Below are 22,995 nucleotides of genomic sequence, written 5' to 3'. Positions count from 1 at the left end.
TTTGCCTTTCAGTTTTATTCCCCTGGGTGTCTTGTGTCTATCCCTGCCGATTGGAGCCAGAGCTGATAAAAAACCTTTGTCTACTCGATAGCATGGAGACTAAATCCTTGCACTTCAGGTAAAAGCCAGATGTTGTGGAAAAGGTGCAAATGATTTCCCTCACATACTTGGTTACATATTGTGTGAGTGGTGCTGTTAATTTGTTAGTGCCTACTCTACTACAAATATATGCTTTAAGTTTATTCATAAAAGGGTGTCATGCATAATATTTAGATTTTGTTTATTTTATTTCTAAATGCATCCGCAGGAAGCAGCTGTCTGCTAATCATATGTGTGTCAGGGAGTCACACAATGAAATGGGAAATGTGCTGTGTTGATGAGAGAGAAACAACTGAGGCAAAAAATGTCTCCGAGCTGCAAACAGCTGGAGAGGAGCGGAGCATACAAACATATTTCATGTTGACCTGCCGTGTCTGCCTCAAACCTGACCTGCTTACCAAGGTCAGTGGTCAGGGCAGATACTGAACCTGCAGATCAGACAGGTGATGGTAACCTTTAGTACATCATAGTTTTTTCCCTAAAACCCTAATCTGAAAAACATGTTTGAACATCACATCTCTGCTTTACATTTTATTTCAAGCTCTATTGATCTGTGGCTTTGGTAACATCTTGGTTATGGTCTCGTCACGGTTCTCTCTTAGAGGTTTGACATGTACGAATAGAGCTGTTTTCAGAAATTGAACTCTGGAGATCGTCTGTAGTTTCTCTATAGGATGTGTATGTGTGAACTCAAATATCCGAGCGAGAGTTTCTGCAGACTTTGTCCACCTGGCCCCTTTAGTATAAAGAGCACAATAAGTCCAGAGGACTTTTGTGTGAGAACAGAACAGGAGAGAGAGCAGATCGCGATTTCTATGTGCTGTAGACAAAAACATGTGATCTCCGCAGAAGAATTATTCCGTTAGATCCTCCTCTGTCTGCTGCAGTACCCGTCACCTGATTCTCACAGAGTGTGAGTGGAGAATCTCCCACTGCTTTGTGCATGTGTGAAAGGTCAACTGCGGAGATAGTCCAGATCAAATTCTCCGGAGTCTCTCCACAGGACATGTCTCAAAACAGCTTACCCTGGCTGAACGGTGTTCACAGTAACAACCTTTTTGATCTATATTATTATAGATGCCAAACTTGATCTGAATGGTTTCCAGTCACACATCTCTTCATCTTCTTTCCCGGTTAATACAAAGACAGCTCTTGGTAAAAATCTGCATCCCTGTTTTCCAGCTTCACTGCAGAATCAGCCTCGATGAATAATTCAGGCTCATAACATCCTTTGTTTGAAGCAAAGAAACATTTGAACTTACACAGTTTTAATTGCTGCAAGCCTGTTTAGCTCATTAACTAAAAATAATGTGAAAATGAATGACTCACATGAATCAAGGACCTGATTCACTCCCATTTGATGAAACTGGAGCCCCGGAGCATATCCTCAACTCAGATTCTCTCTTTGTTTGCCTCCTTCATTTGCTTTCAGTTTGTCCTCTCTTTGATTCACACTGTCCTTATGTTCTTTATATCTGATTTCTCATTTGTTTCCCCTGGCTGTCCATCATGCCACCTGTCACCTCAAAACTTGGCCTTTCTCCCATCTTTGCTGTAAATCATACCTTCTCTGTGAGTCTCCATTCTCTCCTCCGTTATTACTTTTCCTCCTTTTCTCCTCCACATCTGCCTCTTTTCTCCCTGTGTCACTCTTGACTCTTAGAGCTCCTTTTTTAGATTCTCTCTCTTCTTGCTGCTTCACTTCTCCCATGCGCTCCTCCTTTGAGACCACTGAAGTCTATCTTCATGTCCCAGGATAATGTCACGTCAATCTTAACAAGAACGCTCCTTAGCTGTGCCAGATGATCAGTTGGTCATTCTTCCCTTTAACTCTGTCTGTGTACGTGCGCAGATCTAGGCATGTTTTCTGCACATGCTTACATCTATCATACATAGAGGTTTTTTTTTTTTTTGTCAGTCTTATGCAGGTGTCCTCTATGGATGTGATAGAAGTGCCAGCTCCAACATATCTCACTGCCCCAGTGCAGGTGGAGAGGGAGGGTTTAGGGCGATAGTGTAGCATATACTGGGGTTCAAAAAGAGAAAGGAATCCCCCTGAGGACGGAAAGGAGACTGCCTGAGGAATGGAAATTGAAAGAGTGAGGTGAGTGACATAAAGAAGAAAGAAAAGGTGAAGGGCTCTAGGAGGGACAGTAAATGGGAGAACGGAATTAATGAGGTAACCAAGATTTTGAGAGAGTGAGGTAGAGCCTAAAGACGACAACGGATAAATTAAACAAAGAAGGGGGGTTTTGGATTGAACTGATATATTGAATCTACTCTGTTCTTTTGGGTCAATTGTCTGGCCTCTGCCAATATATTAAAATTAATTGGATCATTCTTGAAGTGCGGCAGCAACTCATCTTGCAGCTGGAGTAGACTGAATCAACTCCAAGGTAATTGAGGTAAAGCCGAGAGGCAAAGAGGAGCTAACAACAAACTTGCGCTCGCTATGGCTTAAAAGCCGACACTGCCGGGGCATTTTACCTGTATGAGCGGCAGAATAATGAAGTATGGAGGGCACTCATCTCAAAGACACATCTCAGCTTTGACAAGGCAATTAGAGAGGAGCAGCATCTCATGTAGTGAACAGCACCTAATTTCCTGCAGCTCAACGTGAAGACGTAGTTAGATCCATCTTATGAATCCCTTTGACGAGGTGGTGAAAGTGTTACTGCACACAAACAGCACTTCTTGGTACGTGTCACGGGAACGCTTGACAGAAAACAGTAGTTCCATAAAGGCACAGTTGAAAAGCAGAATGTCAGTAGAAAGCGTTTGTGAATTATTTGAAAGCAGCACAATGTAAAAATGTCAGTTACGGTGAAAAACTTCATGAAAGAGTGAAGCAAGGCAGGAGGTAAAAGAGAGACAGGAGATGAAAGAGCACTAGGAGGAAGACTGACACTGCAAGGAGTTGCACCGAGAGGGATGACGAAAGTTGAGATGGAGTCGCACATGCACACATGCACACACACACACACACACATGCAGTAGATTGAAGAGCAGTAAGAATTTCTTTCTGCCTCTTTTGACTTCCTGCTTCCACTAACTCAACCTAAAGCATTCAGCCCCCAGAGGCCTTGGTTTACAGTGATTCTAAATTAGCTAAGGAGCATTGTTTGGCACAATGTAGAGTGGATTATTAACACCTGGATATCTTTGTTTATGGTGCAGCTGTTGAAGTAATGTTCGATTATGTTAGCACTTCTCTTTGCTGGTACAGGGTAGCTTGACTCTGGTACATTTTAAATGTGCACTGCCAGAAGTTTGAGTATTTCAGTATGATTGCAAGGACCATTGAGACCTACAGTATCTGGAATGACCACAATGGCCCATCATCATTCTCCTCTTCAGTTATAATGCTTTTTTTTATTTCTATAACCAGTCACAATCAACTAAGGATGCAGCAACACTGCCCCTGCTCACGGTTATTACTGTCTGTCTGTATCTGGCTAATACAACTCAACAGTGTGGTACCTGAAGTAAAAATCCAATTCATTTTCTGAGCTGAGATTTTTAATGATCAGCCTTCACCAGCCAAGGTAAACTGATGAGAAGCCTCAAGTCCACAAAATATCAACTGTTGTCCAGGAGGACAATCTTCAGGTGTCTCTGATTAGTGGAGCTCACTGTTACCATGGCAATGGTTTCCACAACCTGCGAAAATCATGTTGACTACAATAGGCCTCAATTGAACCAGTATCACTACAATATGTTACTACACTACACTATATGTAACACATATACATACATGACACAAAGTACTGGTTTGCTCAAAGTCATTGGAATATGTTTCTCTTTGAAACCCTAAAATATTATGCACACAGTCTTGCACCTTTGGCTTACTTCAGTTTTCCAATATTCTTTCTCATCAAATATTTATGAACTTGATTCATCTCGTAGCCATCGGCCTGGTTCCGGGCTTAAAACTCTTTTTATCAGGATTTTCTAAAACGTCAATGTAGAAATGAATAGAATATTTACTTTCTAAAAGTCGGTGTTCCCTACAAAGAAAACACAAAATGAACCGTAAATGATGGTGTGTCTGTAATGGAAAGATTAAAATCTTCTTTCATTATCAGGGTGTAGGTTGCAGCAGAGGGTCTTATTCCCAAAGTGACGGGTATTTGAAAAAAGGCAACAGGCCAGAAACACAAGGCAAGATAATGCTTCAGTAATACTGTTGTTATGCTGTCACAGGTGTGTGTTTATGGAGCATTTAAACCACGGCTTTGGATGCAGCACAACCTAATCGCAGAAATATCCATTTTATAAATGTCACAGTGCAGAGTTTTGTCTCCAGATTTTCACTGTTAAATTAAATGAATTCTCACACACACTGTTCCCAACTCCGTTTGCCAGATCAGGAGTTAGGGAGCACTCAGAATGGAACGGGAGAACAAATGCTTTGGTGGAGAATGAATACTTAATTCTGGCAGTGGGAGTGTGGGAGTGTAGCTTCAGGGTGTCACTGGGGAAAATTGGGAACAATGAGCTATTGGACATGAGCTGTGATGGCCTATTATTATTTTTAATTGAATACAGTCAATAGAGACATACTACTAGGCTTGACATAAGCCATAATTTCAAAACAACATAATTACAGCATTTCCTTTTTCTGAATTTACTGCAGTCACAGTCGTTCTCATATTTCTTGACTTGAATGCAAATGCATCACTCACTTCAGCTCAGACCTTTCCATGAGTTTTTGTCCTCAGTGCCACAGACTGTGGACTGATGAAAAAGTGGAACAGTTGATGAACGATATAGGAAAGACTGCAAGCCACTGCCATGGGGGATGGCATTGGTCAGACAACCTCTGATGGTGGCAGGCATTTTATGGCAACAGGAAGAAAAATAAAGGAAAATAAAAGTCTTATAATTGTTTAAATGTTACAAAAAATAACCCAGGAGAATATATGACCACTGTGGAATCTAAAATGTCCAGTAGTTGAAATTGTTGTGTCTGATGCAGTCTCTAGAAACCACTGATGTATGTCGTTCGTCGTCACTGCAGCCACCACACTACATGTAATCAGGGATAATAAGACGTTTAGCGTTCAGTGATACAGTACGTGTCTGCATGAACTTTTGAAGTTCAGCACGCATGATGATGGATTGCCACTGCCGGCTGGTAGACATGCACTCCCATAATCCTTTACATATGGTGCGGAGCATGCAAGCAGCCCTAACCACTTCATTAACTTTTAATTTCCCATTTGAGTAAGTCAGAAAATAGAGTGTAATAAGTTTTGTCTGATGTCTGTCGACTGCCATGAGATATGAAGACAAAAGCGACATCGTGAAAGGCAGCGTGCAATAGCTTTGATCTACAGAAATGATCAGTTTGTGCTGTTTATCGTATAAGGTTTACACATCATTCATTACATGTATCAGTTACAGTGGTCTCAGTGCTGTTTTAGAAACTTGAATACCAGCACCAAACACCAAAAAGTGTTCAAACCAGCCTTTTTGATAACAGCTTGCAAAACTCAATATTTCTTGAGACTCGATGATTTCAAGGAAACTAATCTCAGCCCCTCTCCAATCCTCCCTGTCCTTGCCATCCTCTCTCTCCCTCAGAGCTAATAGATGGGACCCCCACCTTGAAAATCAACCATGGCTCTGGCATAGTGGTGCTACAGTTGCCAGGCAACGTGAACGTGGCAGACAGGCGCTGGCATCGGCTGGATGTCCGCAGCAACAGCAAGGTGGGACACTTCACCCATTTAACACCAACCACCATCCAATACGCTTCAAGTATATTCACACTGAGCTTTGCAGTAGAATAAAAACTTGTATTTCGACTTGTTCCCCTTTCAATTCAACATTTTCATCGTTAAAATAAAGAATGTTTTCCAATGTTAACCTTCCTTTTTACTTCAGCTGACTTTTAAGTAGATGTGAAATGGTGAACAGTGAAGAATGTTATTCATATTAACAGCCAAATTGAACTCATATTCACTATGCGGCTCACTAACATAACACGGGTGAGGTGAAGTACACTGTACTCACTGAACATTCACCACGTGAAACAGGCAAGACTGAAGGTGCTTCTTACAGGAGCCTGATATCTTACATTTGGCAATATTTTATGAACAGTCGTGGACAGAGCACCACTCTGAACCTTAGGTTGACATGGGGGTGCACCCATGGGTGGGGCCAGGGGGCACTGGCCCTGACTGAAATCTGACTGCAATACTAACAATTTGTTGACCAAGGAACAATTTTGGATTTACTCAAATCTGTAGCGTTAACAGTAAACAAGGAATGACTTAAATGTGTGCCATACTCATTTAGGAATTGGACATTTAATTGGCCCCTCCATGTAAATCATTGCCCCTTTATGGCCCCTGATCTAGAACTGCCTGATATGATCAAAGTTAGAGCAAAAATAAAGGCTGCCTGTTAAATCTGTTCTGGAGACCAGTGGCAAGGGGACACGCTCGATCAGGGCACAAGTTAAAAAATAGCAACATTGGAGTAATAATTAATTTATTGTCCTGTATTACCTTTTGAAGGACTTGATTTATAGGATGTTGTTTTGTCAACATTCCAACTTCTACAAAGATATAAATCAAAAAACCAAACCAGGAAAACAATAAAGTAAATGTCCATAAACACCGAGTCCAACAAAAGATCCAAACAGTTGGTCAAAAGGACAGAATCATGACATAAACTGTGTCGCCTTTTTTAACTTAACATCCAAAGCAAACAATGTGATCACACTTTTGTCCATTGTAACCTTACAGATGGATTTTCAACATTATTCCATCCCATGAAATCCAAATATCACTTATTTGACCCCATGCAAGCCCACTTGACACAATAATTTCCGAGGGATCCAAAGGTGGAAGAGGTTATTTGGTAATTTAGCATTGCAGATCTGTCTGCTCTGTGCGGTACAAAGGCAGACAGTAGTGGCGAAAGTAAGACGAATGATTGCAATGGTCCTCCTTTGGCAGTCTCCACCCAGGATCATTCCTGGTGAATTAAATTAGAGTGAAATTAAGCTCATCTTCATTTGACTGAGGGCCGCCCAGAGCTCTTCACCTCCAAGGACCCACATGTTACCAGTGCCTTACGGTTCTTGTTCCTCTTAAATATCAAGACCACAGTCAGTGGTCCTATTTTTAGTTTTTTGATATGAGGCAGCCTAAAGAGCTGCAAGCCTTGCAGCTTCACTTCACTGAGATTAGGACACTAAAGCAGCTGGAATGGCTGCGTATCAACCTTGTTTTGGGAAAGTCAGCCCAACATAGAGCAGCTGAGGACCACTTCAGTCAGAAGCACAGGGCTGAGTCAGATTTTTGTCAGTACAATTTTATATTAATAGTCAACACTATTAAAAGCCTATTTAAGCCCTTAAATTATATTATTACATTGACTCACACAGCCTACATAGGCTTACCATTTTAATATAGGACTTGTGATCAGGAACCTTGGCTTTCCACTAGCAACCAATGAATTGTGTGTGTGATGTGTTTCCTTTACCAAACTGTAGTTAAAGGTTCAGTGTGTAGAAATTAGTGACATCTAGTGGTGAAGTTGCATGTTGCAGCTGGACACCCCTCACCTCACCCTCCCCTAAAACTCAAAGGGTTTTTAGTTTGTCCAGTTTAGGGGACAGTAAAAAAACATGGCAGCCTCCGAAGAGAGGACCCCCTCCGATGTAAATATGAAGTATTTCAATATAAAGGGCCCATTCTAGGGTAAGGCAAACAACAATTTGTACAATTTAGATGAAACACACTATCGAAAACATCACTAGGTCTTTTTACATTAAATTTCTGCCGATAGATCACTTTCACGTAAATCTTACACACTGGACCTTTAAGACAATCATCGCTTCAAAAGTTGTCTTACTAGTTTTGTTCATAACATTCATTTGTTAGATTTCTTCAGAGTGAAAGAAAGCAACAGCACCATGCAGGGAACCTTTTTCTCAGTGTTGAGAATGAGAGCAGTCAGATGAAAACACGGATGCACAGACTTTGAGCGATATAGAAGCAGTATTCAGAATCGCTTGAATACATTAAGGCATTTGATAATTTCGTTATTACAACGAGGATTATTCTGCATCACAATGGCATTATTCTAAATCACATGTGAATCTGTTCATTTGTCCTGAATAGTCAGCAGCAGCTTATCTAACCTGGCTGCATGACGGGCCTGACATCTAACGTGAAAAGAGGACCGAGCTGCTGTCTGGAGGTTTACAGACAGCAGCTCGGCAGCCAAGACTCTCACCATGCACATCATACAACAATTAATCAGATAATACCCAAGCAAAATATGTTTTTATGTAAATCTCTAGCCTTCTGAAACCATGGTATGGAAACAGTCACAGCACCACACATGCTTTAAAATAAGCAATTTTCAGACATGAAGTTCAGAGAATATCTGAACTCATTCCACCTTTGTTATGTATTATTGTGTTTTTTTATTAAATTTTCATCCGTAATATATAGAATAGAAACGTCCTCAACACACTAACTTGCTTGGGGTGAATGCTGTCTTGTGCTCTGCTGTGTTCTCACATGGGCTCATTCGGATACCAAAGTTTTGCGACTCTCACATTCAGCCTGGATAATGTCAGGAGATCATCCTGACTTCAGTGCATGTCTGAAAGCAGCTTAATATTAGCCTTTGTGTCTTGACACATGTACTGTATCTCCTGTTGATACATTTACAACCATTCATATACCGCTTCTCCTTTGAGCGTCGCAGGGGGGCTGAAGCCAGCTGACATTAGGCAAGAGGCAGGGTACACCCTGAACAGGTCGCTAGCATAACACAGGGCATTTACACACAAATAACCAGTCTCACTCACATTCACACCTCTAATAAAGTCTCCAGGTAACAGTGCATGTCTTCGGACTGTGAAGAAAACCCAGAGGAAACCTGACAACTCATTGATATTCCAACCTAGAACATTCTTACTGTGAGGCCCTATGTCACTTTAAAATGTCTGAGATATTACAACTGAAACTTCTGCTCTTTGGATAAACCGTGTCAACAAGTTTTCCTGGCTCATATTCGGACAACATATGAAAGCTCTTTATCACAGATGTGAAACAAGTCTGTTCATTAGTTGTGTATTCTCTGAACTAAGCACTAATGGTCGGGAGTGTATGCCAAAGCACACACACACACACTGAGTTGTTAACCAACAGAGAAACTGCGATGTGTTTGGTGCCAATGGACTAAATCACAAACCTCTCCGTGCGGTCAGGGCTGTGATGTACTGTTTGTGTCCAGATTAACCTTCTTTACCTTTGATGCTACCTGCCTTTTGTTCCATCTCTTTTTTCACAACTATTCATTGTGCAGAACGAAGAAGAAACAGAAGGAATAATGATAATTGGAAAAAGGTTCATATGGCTTCTGCTGAGCTTCCTTATACGTATATGCAGAACTACTCCAACATGCTGGTTTAAGATTGTTCTCGATTGTCTCTTTTTGTGTACCTCAACAGGCCACATAGCAGGCAGCAGCAAAGCAATATGCACTGATGATAGAAATGTCAGAGTCACAGCAGATATTAAAGTAACTATGGTAAAAGAGCATAATGAAGTACATTCATTGTCAGGCACAGACTTTGTTGGATTTTTTTGTGGTTTTTTTACTTGCTCTGATAACATTAGTTTTGTATACAGTAGCGTGGGCTCATTTGTGTGTTCTATACAGGAAGTGCGTTTCACCCTGGATCGGTGCTCCGGAGCAGCAGTGATGGAGAGGGAGGGTCTGGGCAGCTGGCTGACCACAGAGGACCACTCCTCCTGTGAGGTGACAGGCGTCACACCCAACAATGACAGGTACACCCAGACACCTGAACGTGCACACTTCTTTTACAGGTTGCCACATGAAAGATTTTCAATTTCCCAGCAAATAAATGACATAAATAGGGAATAGCCTGAGGGATTTGATTTATTTACAGACCCAAAACTAAACAGGATACTAGGAGTTATTTAGCCAAGTTGCATTCATATTGTTGTATTAGCAAAGGCTCAGTTATTAAGAGTAATATGTAAAGAGTTACTCATGGTGACAAACTGCTATCACCATCTCTGCTATCCTGTCATTTCTATCTGAGCGTCTTTCAGTAAGTTGTTCTTTGCTTGTTTGATATTCTGTGTTTGATGTTAAAAGGCTGATGACATTAAGCTGCTTAGCTTAGGCAGTGGCTAATGTCACTAATGATGTGGTGAAACTGTATTTAGTTGTAGTTGTGTTTAGTTCTTGTCAAAGTTTTGACATTGTGCCTCTTTTATCAGATAATTCTAACAGTTTTATCCAAGTGACAGGGATATGACTGCATGTATTAAATGTACTCTGAATATGAGCCCTGATTGACAGCAGGGGATGTTTACGTCTGTGTGTGTTTATCACTGCCCTCTCTGTGTGTTCAGACACCTGAACATGAGCCAGGTACTGCAGCTCGGTGGTGTGAACGAGGACATCCCCTACATCTACCCTCAGCTTCAGCACAAACACTTCACTGGCTGCATCCGCAACTTCATCGTGGACAGCAAGGTGACACACTTGTGCACGCAACAGTGACACACACACATACACGTACCCACACAACCATGAGCACAGCTGGATGGATGCAAGCAAAACCCACACCTGCACTCCAGCTGATAAATGACTTAATAACAGGTTTCAGCATTCACAGTACCCTTGTGCCATGTAAGAGTTTTTTTGTGCTTTTAACTGTAATCTCAAAGCACTTTCAAATAGTGCACACAGTACGTGCACTCCCAGGTTGGAATGGAATATGAACCTTTCATATGAACTTTTCACTGCCAAGATTTCAAGTCAAGAGTTTCAAGTAGCTCTCGACTGAGGGCGAAGAATTAAGGACTATGAAAATCAGAGCCCAACCCCAAGATTCCCATATATTTTCTTTATAAACAGCGGCATGAGGTAAGATAACCTTATCTAAACAAATTCCCTCTAAAGCCAGAAACTTTGTATTTCTGCAGCAATTTTAAGTTTGGCATCAAACACACTAAGGGAGAAATATTGCCTTTGTGCGTCTTAAACTCTTTTGCCTGATATATCTGGTATTTAGACGTAAATGTCAAGGTGTTTTTTAGACAGAATTTCCACTGATGTAAAATGGTTAAGATGTGGAATTCTCTGAAGATAAGAATTGTTTTTGGCTTACTGCTTAAATACACTATGTGTTTAGCCCACTGAGAAATAGCATTGTGTTGCCAGTGTGCTGCTTGCATCAGTTATGAAGTGTGCTCTACATTCAGGTATACATTGAATCTGATCATGATATTTTTAGAGTGGAACAGGGATTCTCATTTTACGTAGGAGGCGGTGGAAACTTTGACAGGTTGTTTTGCCACAGTCGGCTTGCTTTAGCTTGGCGCCAGTGACTACTTCCAGTTTGGTGTGAGAACTGAGCTGATCTACTGGTACTGTGGGAACAGATATTGCTGTAGTTTTTCAATTAAACTACTTCTCAAGTTGTTGAAGTGAAGGGGCTTGGATAAATACTTACTTTTATTTTGTAATAAGACAAAAACACTCATAGAAACAACTTCTCCTGATACCAATTCCACCCCAAAACTCTGTAACACTGTTAACCCTGAAATCCTCACAGTATTAAATCATTGGGATCATTCATGTATATGGACTGTAACATACCATAGGCTGGCAGAGGGCTATTTGGATGCTGAACTTGAGGCGGCATCAGCAGTATATCTCAGGCAACAGTGTGCTGCCCACAAGGGGAACAAATCTGGAAATAGTCACTTTAACAGTCCTCAGAAAAAGTCACTCAGGTAAAGAACACCTGATGATGTCAACCACACAACACTGCGGCACATGAGCATTTAATACATGTAAGCTGATGAGGATCACAAGAAGAGAAGAGAGAGGAGAAAGAGAGCAGAAAGTCAATAATGTGAGAATTCACCTGTTAAACAAACTAATGGCCAATTCGTATTCCTCTGAATGAGCTCAGATTCAGCCTTCTGCATCATTGGAATTACCTACTCTACAAAACACATTAGTCTGTTTGCAGTCTAGCCATAATCTCAAATTATTTGGTTAACTCACTTACTTTTGTAATTTTACTATTTAGCCACCTGTTATTTACAACAATACAAAAAATAAAAGACTACACTGATGACATCTAAACTAGCAGGAAGAGGGAAAGTGTGTTTCATAAATATAATTGTGAAAAACTCAAACTGTGGGTGTACTTGTTCTTATATCTCTGTAAGGACCATTTTGAGCACAGACCATACAGAGTGGGAACATTTTGGCCTGTCCTCACGTTTTCTAAAAAATATTTGATGGTTAAGATTTGTTTTTAAGGTTAGACTTGGGTTTAGGTCAGGATTAGGGTTATACATTTTGTTGTGGGATAAGTTTTTTGGTGAGGCTGTACTTAAAGGTTCAGTGTGTAGAATTTAGTGACATCTAATGGTGAAGTTGCATGTTGCAGCTGAATACCCCTCACCCTCCCATTCCAAGGGTTTTTATGGCAGTCTTCAGTTGTCATAAAAACTCAAAAGTGTTTTAGTTTGTCCAGTTTGGACGACTGTAAAAAACATGATGGCCTCTGTAGACATGTCTAGCTTTAAATATAGAGGGGCCATTCTAGTGTAAAGAAAACAACAATTTGTACAATTTATATGATCACACACGAGTGAAAACATCAGAAAGGATAATTGAGACACACTGCAGAGTAGGTTTGGGAGGTTATAACAGCCCAAAGGTTTGTGGGAAAGAGTTTTGTAGTTATCACAGTTATCTTCAAATGAAGAACATTAGCAGTCACCCGGTCGCTTACACAGACTTCTTTTGTCTACTTGTCTAGTTTTGTGTTGGAGCCACGGGGCCTCTGTGCTCTGTGGGTGTTAACTTTTAGAAACTGTAATCTTGTTACCTCCATGAAAACAATTTATCTTTATCCAGACCTTTAAATTAAGATGTTGAATCTCAAGAGTGGGGATAAAAAATGATGTAGGCCCCTTCTGCTCCAGCGTTTAAGGCTCGTAGTTGATGCGCTGCACCTTAGCTGGAGACGTAGCGGGAGGCTGCACAAATGTTGTGTTCTAATGAGAGAAATCTGCGTGGTGCGTGTGGGCGGACATGACGATAATAAATCTCCAAAGAGCAAGCATCAGTAGGAATACTAATGATTAATAATGGTGATGGACATTGTAAGGTTTTTGTGTTTTTCTCTTAATTTTTTTCCTGTGGTGTTGCTGTTTTTATTATCACAGAATGTTCTACTGTGTGACATTTGTTGCTATAGTAACATCATCCGTTTCATTTGAGGTATGAGGGGCTGTGTGGTGGTAAGGAGAGGGACACTGTGCTCTCACTGTGACTGACCACTTTGTTTGTTCCCTTGTTCTCTTGCTTTTCTCCATACATTGGGACTTAATTTCCATCTGTGTATATATTTGCCTTGATCCTGTGCTCTGAATACATCTCTTCACCCTGACCTTACCTATATATATATATATATGTGTATATATATATATGTCTGTTTTGGAGCCAGGCCGAGATACAAGATGTACAGAACATACCAAACCTGTTCAAGTATGATGCAGTGTATGAGGGCGAGGATGAGGAAGAGACTGACGTAGACAGGAGGTTTTTTTATATAATTGTGTTTCTATTCTGGAGTTGGATCTTTCACTGACTGTCATTCACCATTGTATGTTTTCAGCTTTCTCCACCGTTGTCCAGTTATTATTCAGCTCGTCTTCCTCCCTTTAGCTCTCAGTCTAACATTACTGCCTCAAATTTTTTCTGTTATTTTGACACAACTGTCACTCAAATTTTAAGTGGGGAGGTTTGCAGTTACAGGGCTTGAGATTATGTTTTCTTTTCCTTTCTTAATGCTAGCTGTCTTGAGTTGCAGTTCAGCATGCAGGTCTGTCTCAACCCAAAAATTTGACTCACAACCAGGACCAGTGTTGGAAACACACATTCATACTTCCAGCCTCCCTGCACTTCAGGAAAGTCATGGTTTCTGTTGTCAAGGCAAACAAACCAATATATTTTAAAGGAGGGGTAAGAGGTTCTTTGGAATGTTTTCGAACTCAACACCAAAACAAATACACCCCTCCCTTCACTGCTCCTTTAGCTCCACCCCCCACATTGATGCAAGACCAAGGTGAACCACTGATCTCAACTGTGGCAGTTGACGATGCCACCGGGGTCTCCCCACAACAGTCAGAGACGAACCATTAGCTTTTCAGCATTCTTTTTATTTATTAAATGGGCACCGACATGAAATCAAATGAAACTCAACTTAAAGTGTCGAGCAGTCTTCGGTTGGCAGCTCAGCTCTGTCTTTTCTCCTTTATTAGCCTCACTCGTGTTCCTCTGCGTCTCTCAGTGTTTCTTTGTGTGTCTCTCTCCATGTGGTCTCTCCTGTTCCTTCCTGTGGCAGTTCTGCTGCTGCCTTTTGAATCCAGGGAGCGTTAATTGGCCAACTAATTTTAGCTGTGCCTATCAACACTGCCTGGTTCACCTGGAGGTTCTCTGCGAGCCACCTCACTAGTTGGAATCAGCCACGACAAACATCAGCGTTATCTGTAGACAAAATGCACTCCATGTATTTACACAAACTAAACATTCAAGGACTAGAATCAGCCGCAACAGGGTGTCTGTCTTCACTTGAAGAATTGCAACACTAGCGTTAAATAATTAGCTGCTGCCCCCTCGGAGGACGTCACATACCAGCATGTGGTCGCTGTGGTCCGAGAGGAGTACATGATTAACCAGAACAGGAGACGTTGCTGATCTTACCAAGTTGGAATTAGTCACCACAAACATTAACAAATAGAAAAACACACGATACTGACCCATTGGTTCTGCTAACAGCAAAAGCAAAATTAATGTTACCCACTTGACAAGCAGAATCAGAAAAACCTTCTTATCCCCTTTCATCACATTCAACTCTTGTGGTCTCTCCACCATTGAAATGGTCTTGGCTCTTTCATCATCTCGTTATCCTTTGGGTTAGCTGTAGTCTGTGGTGTTTCAGCACTTAGAATTTGTGCTACTGAAGAAAATATTGTGGGTATGACTTTCTGTGAGATTGCAATGTTAGCATTGCCTGTGTCTAACAGTGTTTATCACGTTCTGAAACAGTTAGTGGCGGCGTATGTTATCTGAGGCCACTTTTTCAGGTCATCCTCCAATCCCTTGTCTGTAGAAGGAAGAAAAAAAATCACATTATCTCAGGTAATATTTCCATGTGTTTTAATAAAAATCACTTCTAGAAAGAGGACTAATGTAAAGTTAACATATATTATATATCTTGGGAAATCACTGTTTCTGGCTCAGAGACCTCTTTGTGCCCTTGTTGCTGATTGGCTGAAACAGTGTTGTGCTTATTTGGGTATTCCTGCTCTCCTCATCTACAAAGTACAGAGCCAGGGCTGTGATTCAAACCAGTGGACCGTGAGGAGAAATATAATAATTTGACAGAAAAGTGTATTGGATTAAAATTGCTTAGCCCACCTTTAATGGAAGAAAATCCACAAAACATTTTGGACCAAGACAGGTTCCCAGAGGAGCAGAGGCCCATGAAGTTCTGCAGTCAGAGCCTCATCAGTTTCATATGGTTGTAAAGCCAGAACATCCACAGACAGGTTTTCTTTATGTGTTGCTTTCGATCATTTCTCCCTGCTGAGACAGAGGTAAAAGGTTCAGCCCCTTGTTTTGAAAATTTCGTTGTGCACTCGCAGTTGTATACTTTATATTTTAGTCTCCGAGTGGGGGTGCAACACTGTTTTCAGCTGATTCCATAATTTGTAATATTCTGAGGATCAGGTGTATTTCTGCACTTAACTCAAGAGATTTGCTCGGACACACACACAAACACCACAGTCACAAAGATGCGTATTCGAATCAATTGCACACAACAATGTGTGTCTTTCAGTCACTGATTGCTAATGTCTGTATTTCACTCCCAAGCAATCAACGTGATTTTTCCAAACCCTGTAAGCAGCCGAGCCCTAGCTTTCAAAGGTCAGCAGCCAATAGGTGTCTATTTGCTGGAGGTCAGAGCCAATCAGCAGCTGCTGGCCGGCATGACTTCCTGTCAGTTTTTATGATTCCTTCATCCTCGCCGCAGCACCAACCGTCCTCGTTAAGTTTGGGTTCGGGAGAGAAGAGATGGGACATATTAATGTCTTTTATGACACACTTTTGTGGGGGAAACAAATTGTCCTTTCAGCTCTGTGCAGCTGGCTGTGCTGTTTGTGCGTCCGAGGATTGGCCCAGTGTTCGGCTTCATCACTGTGGTGGGAGGAGAGAGAGACGGATGAGTGGAAATGAAGAGAAGGCCACAGTGTACCCTGAGCTCATGTCTGACAGCACATTTGAAAGTTTTCTTCCTCTTACTTTTCTCCCTCTACTCCCCTCTGGCTAAGCACCCTCTATATGTCTGTGCTGTGTCTTCCCCAATCCCCTCTTCTCTGCTGTCACTTTGTCTTTTTGTTTCCTGTTTGTAAGCTACTTACTTATCGGCAACTCTTCCTTCTTCCCATCCTCTTATCTCATCTCATCTTTCTGCACCTCTTACCCACTCATCCCTTCCATCTCCTCATCTTTATCTCTTCAATTCAGCTGTATGATTTGGGCTCCCCGGCCGATTCCCAGTCCAGCTCCCCGGGCTGCCTGACCACCGACAGCAGCTGTGTCAACATGGGCTATCCGTCCTGTGGCCACCGGGGTCGCTGTCACGGCGAGTGGGGCTCCTTCAGCTGCCAGTGTGTGCCTGGGTACACAGGACACCAGTGTGAAGAGGGTAAGCCTAGCCTTTTTTTTTTTTGGGACTTATTTTTACCATCATCTAAATCTTTCATGTGCTCAGGACAGATCATGTGCTCTGTGGCTACAAACGTCAATATCTGTGCTGAGTTAAAGCACTGAAAAATAATGGAGTCTGAGCACAGATACTTCATATAAGAAAACAGGTTTGTAGCACTGAAGTAAAATGGTGGGCAGCGTGTAGGTCTTAAAGTTTTATGTCACCAAAGGCACCCAAAGGAATTTTTTTAAGGCTTGGCCACAATTCAGCTCACTGTGCTGTGGAGGAAACAGATGGTTTCTCACCTTAAACATCTTTCCAACATAAACCCATATTAATTATAATAAGGTCATAATTATTAAAATTACTTTTTATTTTAATGTGTGAATTTACAGTGCACATAATTATCACTCTTAAAATAAGCACAGCACCACAAGTGTCTCATGTGAGGAATCAAGAGGATAGAATGCGTCACATTACAATCAGGTTTTTTCTCACGCACAGCAGAGGAACTTGCTCTTTTAATTTGAAGTGTAAAGTTTCGAGCAGATGTGAATTTGTGAACATCCTCCTGCACATTAAGGGTGGGACCCTCCTATTTTGTAAACCTAGAACAGATTGTTAACGAGATTATCATTGTTGGACCTTTCCAACCAAGGTCAATTATACTTACCACTGCTGTTTCCATGTTCCCACATATTCTCACACCACCCGTTCTACCGGTCCTCAAGGAGAGTTACTCTAATGAGGCTTTTGCTGATCGCAGCACTCTCTGCCTGGCTTTACATCCCTGTCTCGTTCAGAGTGGTTAAGCCTCTCCAGCAGGACTCGCTCAGATGTAGATCTAGATAACAATGTGCAAAATATATGTTTTCTATTTTAGAAAATTTGCAAAAATCACAAACTCTCAGTTGACATCTTGTTGGTCTTAAACTGCTCTCAGGCTCCACAGTGATTTCTTTTGTCAGTGATTCATAATTAGTGTCATCTGTGGACATCTACAAACAACCGAGGGCAAGTAGACACATTTTCAATGAATAATTAAGTAGGTGAATTAATGAATAAATGACTGAAGGAATGTGAATGAATCACGCTCCATATTCATGAGATGATTCATATCTTTTTGAGAGAGAGAAAAACAGCTAGGTCTGGAGTCAGTGGGGTAAATGGAGGGTTTTGGCAGCCAATGAGGCAGGAAGAAAAAGTAGTGTGTATTCTTTTGATTTTCACACACAGGCTGTGTTTATGGGATGTTTCTTGATTACTTTTGCAGGCCCATGAAAACAGCCTGGATGCAATCTGGCAAGACAGAGAAAAAAAACAAAGAAAATCTGTGTAAAACAAGAGAAGAAAGATTGAAGAAATACCTTCTTAAAGACCTGTTCCTTTTCTGCCAAACATTAACACAATGTCCCCACTTTGAATCCAGTTGGGGACTTATAATGCATCTCTCCATCATCACCGTCTTCTGTCATCTCTTTGTCTGATTTTAAAATTGTTCTATGTCCAGATTGTGCGCTTCAGATGAAATGTGTTTCCACCTGCTCTAGTATTTAATTGTATTTATCAAATTTTGACTTTCATTTCTTCCAAAAATGTAATGGCCTGTACATCAGTAATATTTATGACAGGACAGTGAAATACAAACAGCCATGAGTTTGAACAGTAATTTAGTATTCTGAGGATGGATTTCCTGCAGAACAATAAATTCCCCAAGATGCATAGAAATTAAGATCTTATAAAATAAATCAAATTAGCAGTGAGAGACTATCTCACTAATGAAGGTGCTTCAGGAATTTTGTCACCACACTCCTCGACACTGAGCAATCTATGTTTGAATATGGTAAAGATTATTTGTGTAAAATTGAGACATGCAGTTACCAGTGAACACGACATAGAGTTGCAGGATCTCCGGAACCACTCAACTTTGTGAAGGTGTCATGGAGGAGAGGAGACGAAGAGGGAGAGTTGTAGAAGCAATAGATGGAAAAAATAATAAAAAGAAATCCAGCAAATGCTGTGAGATGGAAGAATGGCTTCAAGAAACATTTCAGGTGTACTTGGTTTAGTCTGGCAGGCTTCCACAAAATCCACTTCTGGGAGCATGAGTGTAGAAAAAAGGAGACTAAAGCACACATCTTGTGTATTTAGCATATTCTGTCGTGCCTCTCTGCATATGAGAGGAATTTAGGGTCTGATTTAGCCCAAGTTACTCAAAGACACTTCCTTCTGGAGTGAAGCGTCCTCTGCATCAATAAAATGCTGCACTGCATTCAGAATTTTAATTGTGTTTATTCTCAATCATACTACCATCTGACTGGTTTGTGTCTTGTTTATGTGTGTGTGTGTGTGTGTGTGTGTGTGTGTGTGTGTACCAACACCAGAGGTCCCAGAGTATTCCTTTGACGGACATAGTAACGTGCACTACCAGTTGGCATCCCCGCTGCCAGCCCGAAAGACGTGGGTTCAAGTCCTTGTTCGAACCCGCAAACACAGCAGCACCATCCTCACTCTGATCTCCAAGGAGCAGAGCGAATACCTACGACTAGAGGTAAGACTGCTGAGGCATGTGTGTGTGTGTCTGACTTTGTTAAAGGTCATTGTCAGAGTTATTTTCAGTAGAATGTGATATATTACATTATATGTAACTAATAATATACTAAAATACTTTTTTGACAAACTTACGTTTGGTTGTCATATGTGGCTGCATCTGCTTATACTTGAAATTGATCAGACAGTAGACAGTTTTGTTATTCACAGCTCTCTGTTCCTGAGCTGTAGGTCTGTCAGCACAAACTCAAAAAGTGGAGGCTGGTGACTGTGGAGCCTCTTTCATTTTGTCTTCAGTGGGTACTTTCATTCTCGGGCGCTGTCTTCACACTGTGACACCTCTTTGAGACACAAACACGGCAAACATCTGTCACCTGCCCACTAACACAATGTTAAAGCACACACACTGGATTTTTGCACCTTGTCTATGACAGGGATCAACAACTATGTTTGTCCTGGGGCCAGAATTTGTCTGAGAAGACACTGTGGGAGCCAGAATAATACAAATAATAATCATTAGAAAATATTAGAAAAAATTCTGCTTTATTGTTTTTTATAATATCCCGCTTCAGTGCAAAAATACTCACACACTCACATTTGAGGTCAGTAAATCGTCCCTCATAAAACTCTAATAAGATAATATGCATAAATATGGGGGTGGGGGGTTGTAAAATAAATTATTAAATGATACACTTCATAATGTACGATACACCGAAAATGTTTTAATTGTCAGGTGGTGACTTACAAATAACTGAACAACACACGCAGCTCAACACACACAGCTCTATCTGTGTTTGCTGTCAGTTCACATGTTGTGTCTGCCCTCTCTGGTTCTCCCACAGCAGCATGATGGCTGCTGTCCTGCTCCTCCTCCTCCTCCTCCATCTCTCTCTACATTATCTGCATCCATCCCTCCCGACCCTCCCGTGCTGCCTCAGCTGCCACAGCAGTGCAGACTGAAGCCTGAAACAATTTGAAACAAATGAATTGTATAATAGTCACACTGGTCAGACTGTTCAACTTTTCCACATGTGGTTTCCTATGATTCTGGCTTCTCTGTTTGGCTGACTCCTCTGGTCCAGACTGCGTTTGTGCCTCCTCAGGATGAGCCCTTTAGAGTGTTTGAGTGTTTTCTTCCTCAGCCCACATGAATATTGAAAAATATCTTCAGAGTCAGAGTTAAATAATCAACATCAATATTATCTATACTTGACCATGCGGTTGATATTGACTAGGAGCTAGGCCAGCCGGCTTCTCTGCAAACCTTCGTCCTGCACTGCATCCCGATGGTGTTTTGATTAGAGTGCATGGAGAGAATGGGCTGAGAGAGCAGGAGAAAAAGAGAGAGACAGAGAGTGGGCAAGGTGAGGCTGAGAAAATCAGTGTGTTGCACACTGTGCTTTACAATGAAATAAGATTTTACCCATTTGAAATAGTAATAAAAAAATAGAAAATCAATATGGGGCATCAATGTTAATATTGTGGTGGGCTGCCACAAATAAATTAATGTATGAGAAACACTGTAGTAGAAACAAACTGCCAGATACCCTAAACACCAGAACTAAAAGTTTTTCCCACTCAGATTTTCTGAATTCATTAACATTCTGCCGGTCAGAGAGGGGAAGCTTTAGTGGAGCGAATGTGTGAAAAATGTGAAACACTTCACAAATATAAAACCAGCAACTGTTGTTTTTACATTTCTGACTGAGAGGTCGAGGACACTGCACCGATCTACACCTGCCACCCGCAGCTATTGGATGGTTATTGCTGTCAGTCACACTGTATCCCCTCCCCAATGCTTACCATGCTATGTGACTCTAAATAGAAATATCATGCTCTTTTGAAAAGGGCTTCAAACTAGTGATGGAGACCATAAACTCCATCTGAAAATGTTTATTTACGTCATTATTCAAAGGACGTAAAGATTTTTTTTTGCCACCAGCAGAGCAGCCCTCTTCTGGTCATTTAGAGAATACAGTTTCCAGGCACCTTGGACCCGTGGTCTTCTGCCATTTTTAGAAACAGTCTTTTCTCAGACCTGAAGAAAACATTCTCTTGCAGTGTATTACCAGTGCAGATGATGTGGATTAACACTGACAGCAACACTGCCAGGACTGAATACATTAAATGTATTATTTGCTTATTTGGCTTTAAGGTTTCGTTTGCTATATTTTTTCACATTGGTTGCTTTGCTCATACCTGAATTCTTCTCTTTATGTCTAGTTATTATAAATGTTTATTCGCCAGCCTCCCTCTGTTTTTTTACCCCTCTGCTATCATGCAGTATCATCTCAGTCCGTTCCTCTCCCTGTGTCATATCCCATGCTGCGACCGCAGGTATTGATCAAACATCAGCGTCTGAAATGATGATGATTATCCACAAGCCAGCTGCCGTCCTGGTACAACCTCTCCTCTGATCCCTGTCTGACATCCATCTTTCTCTCCTCTCTATCCATCATTCCGACAATTTCCTCTCAAATGTCTTAAATGTCATGCTGCTCCCTCAGCACAGCCCCATGGGGAGCAGGTTCACATCATTTATCCAACATAAATAGTCCATTTATTCCCGAGTGCAGATAGCATGAAAATGTGTGTAATCTTATGAAGTAGCCTCCCCACTGTGAAACACTGGAAACCCTGCAATGTTCTTTGATAGAAATATAACCATGTTGCCTTCTAGGATTAGTTTTTTTAATGTAATTCTTCTATTTGTTTTTAATCAGAAGGAAGAATTAGTATGCGTTGCTCATGGCTGGCTGCAAATTCACAATATGAGGCACTCTGGCTCTCTGCTGTGTTTCTGTGACTTGCAAACATGGTCGGCTTGAGATACTACATTTTATTTCCTTTAAGCCAATTTTCCTCTCTCTGATTAAAGAGTAGTTGTTTTTATTTTATTTTAGATTCATATGAGCCAGTGGATATTAACCTAAATCAATGGGGACTTATGAATATTTTGGTTTTGTTCTTATCTTGTTAAAGATTAGAGTGTGGCAGTTCTTTCTAAACCACTGGGAATCATACATATAACATGATAATAAGGTCAAAGGTTCAGAGAGAAGCTTTAACAACTTTTAATGGCATATTGAAGTCTCAACAGTGAACTGGCTGAGGTGATGTGTGGAAGTACTTGACTGTGGAGGCAGATCACAACCTCTTTTGTGGATGAAAGATGTTCCACAGTGTAGGAGGTGCACAGTCTCTTTGATATCACTCAGTGTCGTACGGGTGCTTTCATGTTGTGGTGTGTCTGTCTTACTCCTGTGGGTGACGGGCTCGGTGTAACACCTGTAAAGTTGAGTCAAGATGTTTCAGAGGCTGCAGCTCAGAACACTGAGCCAGGTTGCTTAGTCATCGTACAAGAAAATTAATAAAGTAATTACATTACTTCACAAATTACTTTGCAGCCAAAGTAAGGTGCTGTTACTTGAGTCTTGTACCTCGGCTGTTAGCTCCGTCGAGGTCCCTAAAAAACTTAATCCAAGTCCATGCTAACGTTGCTGAACACACACATCAAATGACCATTCACATACACTTGG

At 41.2% G+C, this 22,995-nt stretch overlaps 1 protein-coding gene across 1 annotated transcript in view; it reads left to right on the top strand.

Moving 5' to 3' along the window:
• LOC109624855 (neural-cadherin) overlaps nt 1-22,995 on the top strand; it is a 271,831-nt gene that overhangs the window by 203,347 nt on the left and 45,489 nt on the right. The window contains exons 28-32 of the mRNA XM_069532203.1: nt 5,686-5,813; nt 9,793-9,920; nt 10,515-10,638; nt 16,723-16,903; nt 19,291-19,457. Of these exons, the coding sequence (XP_069388304.1) occupies nt 5,686-5,813; nt 9,793-9,920; nt 10,515-10,638; nt 16,723-16,903; nt 19,291-19,457 (728 nt within the window). The remainder of the gene's footprint in view (nt 1-5,685; nt 5,814-9,792; nt 9,921-10,514; nt 10,639-16,722; nt 16,904-19,290; nt 19,458-22,995) is intronic.

The sequence above is a fragment of the Paralichthys olivaceus genome, chromosome 1 (genome assembly GCF_024713975.1).
Source record: "Paralichthys olivaceus isolate ysfri-2021 chromosome 1, ASM2471397v2, whole genome shotgun sequence".
NCBI lineage: Eukaryota > Metazoa > Chordata > Actinopteri > Pleuronectiformes > Paralichthyidae > Paralichthys > Paralichthys olivaceus.
This window is presented reverse-complemented; position numbering and strand designations above follow the sequence as displayed.